Here is a 1,979-nt window from a genome sequence, read left to right as displayed (position 1 = left end):
CAGCAGAAAACTCCATCCCCACACTTACCTTTATTAAAAACTGACAAACAAAACTGTTACTGTAACGATAAAAGGCACACTTTGTTTGAGGGTATAGGTAACTGTTTATTGTAGAAATTACTTACAAGAGAAAAGGGCAACCCAGATGAATCAAGTACTTTTCCACTACCGAACAGGAAGCCAAAAAGAGAGCGAGAGCCTCTGCTGCTTAGTCCTTTATTCCTACCTCCGTACATGCCTCTAGCCACGCCCAAAAGTGGGTCTGGCTAGCGGCGTAGTTCACCGCCCTATTATGACAACATCTGTATGTGTCTCTAGTCACACCCAAAATTGGTGTGGTTAGGGGCGCAGTGAACCAACTATCATTACCACATCTGTATGTGCCTCTAGAGCGCCATGTGGCTAATGGCACAGTTCTAAGTTTCCCCCTACAAAAATATCCCTGAATTCCTTATCACTTTGAAAGAGTAATCTTGAAAGGCATTATCTTCTAGGACCCCCTCTTCCTGTGCCACGACCATGTCCTCTTCCTGCAATAGCTTCCCTTTTCTTAAATTTCACCTTAGGTTCAACATCCACAAGTAATGTATCCAGAGGTAAGCTGTCTGGTAGAATAAAATATTGGATGTTATTTCCTCCAATACTCCATGTTTCCAACTGTACATGCTCTCTGTTCTTCAGAGTGATTTTCACGGCTTTAAGATGTGTGTTCACGCTGACGTCTACACCTGTGATTGGTCCATGGACTTGTGTTCCATTCTCCGATCTGATGGTTACAGTTTCATGACTCAATATTATCAAAAGTCTCATGAGCTTCATCCTAGTGGCGCAGCCTCCCTCTGGAAGAGTGTATTTTTTGAGTGGCTGGAAAGATTCACAGTAGCTTAATATTTCACTGGTCAGTGGCAGCCAGTGGGAAGAATAAGTGGGTTTCCCTAGCAGTCATCGTTGGTCCCGTCTTAGTCAACATCTTCTTAGTGACAAGGATGAGACAGGAATTTGCTTATTAAATTTGCCTATGAAAACAGCAGGGTACAATGGCTTGCCTCTTATTAGGACTGGCTTTAAACTGAGTAAGTAAAAATGAAGAAGGCGAGGAAAGGGAAGAGGAAGGAAGGAAGAAAGAAGAAGAGAAGAAAAAGAAATAATAGTAACAGGTAAATGGAAACTAAAGCTTAGGAGGCTGGTTTTGGGCAGACTAGGGCAAGCATCCCATTTCATAGCACAAGCTGTTGATTACAACACACCTTAAGCTATAGCAAACTATAACCTAGATCCATGTCTTGGAACAAGCAGGTCAGCAGCTGTACTTTCCACACTAGGTCAATGAGACATCTACCCTGCGTTAGAGTTGGTGAAAGTGCAGCTCTCTGCGATTCTAATGTGGGTTGGTGCTTTCATTAACTCTAGGTTGTAGAAGCAAGGGTGGCTGGCATGAAAGATACGCCTAGTTCCACATGTGGACTCAGAGCGAGGAAGCTGCCAAGACTTCCAGTCCCACTGGGAGCTGCAGAATCTCGCTTAGGCTTCCATTCCAACTAGCTGAGCTGAGTCTTCCCTTTCTCAGCCAGGAAACGGATCTGTGCAATGACTCGGCCTGTGATCCTCGTGGAGTCATGGGAAACCGGCTGATCTCAGTGCCATAGACATGTAAAGAAACCATGTCAGCTTCTAAGAAGGGCATGCTCTTAGCCACAGATGTCTCTCTAGCCTTGTGTTATATCTTTTCTTGAATGATAACCTCCATGTTTGTAAAATGATGTTGTATTCCTGATCTTTATAGAGTGGAGCAAACAATGCATCTGAATTGGTATCTATCTGAATAAGTATTAGAGTAATATATCTTCAAGGGCTAGAGCCACATGGAAGATTGAGGGAGGGCATCTCACCTCAGTGAAGCTGCTCCTCAGGGTCTCCAGCTACTCGTTTAACAAGCATTCATTGTGGAGGAGAGAAGGGAATAAGGTCCTATGCTAATC

General features: G+C 43.8%; 1 protein-coding gene across 1 annotated transcript; it reads right to left on the bottom strand.

Moving 5' to 3' along the window:
* Positions 1-483: 483 nt before the first annotated feature.
* LOC101831556 (small nuclear ribonucleoprotein Sm D1-like) lies at positions 484-819 on the bottom strand. The gene is made up of 2 exons (XM_013126606.1): positions 729-819; positions 484-605 (listed from the first exon to the last, which is right to left on the bottom strand). The coding sequence occupies exons 1-2, from the start codon at positions 817-819 to the stop codon at positions 484-486; spliced, it is 213 nt and encodes a 70-aa protein (XP_012982060.1).
* Between the last annotated feature and the right edge of the window lie 1,160 nt (positions 820-1,979).

Source organism: Mesocricetus auratus, unplaced genomic scaffold (assembly GCF_017639785.1).
Source record: "Mesocricetus auratus isolate SY011 unplaced genomic scaffold, BCM_Maur_2.0 Super-Scaffold_100004, whole genome shotgun sequence".
In the NCBI taxonomy this organism is placed as follows: domain Eukaryota; kingdom Metazoa; phylum Chordata; class Mammalia; order Rodentia; family Cricetidae; genus Mesocricetus; species Mesocricetus auratus.
Note: the sequence above shows the minus strand (reverse complement) of the source record. Positions and strands in the feature narration are given on the sequence as shown.

Coding starts and splice junctions, on each gene's coding strand:
- LOC101831556 (XM_013126606.1), bottom strand. CDS start 819: ATGAAGCTCATGAGACTTTTGATAATATTGAGTCATGAAACTGTAACC. Junction 606..728: donor AGTCCATGGACCAATCACAG/GTGTAGACGTCA, acceptor TTATTCTACCAG/ACAGCTTACCTCTGGATACA.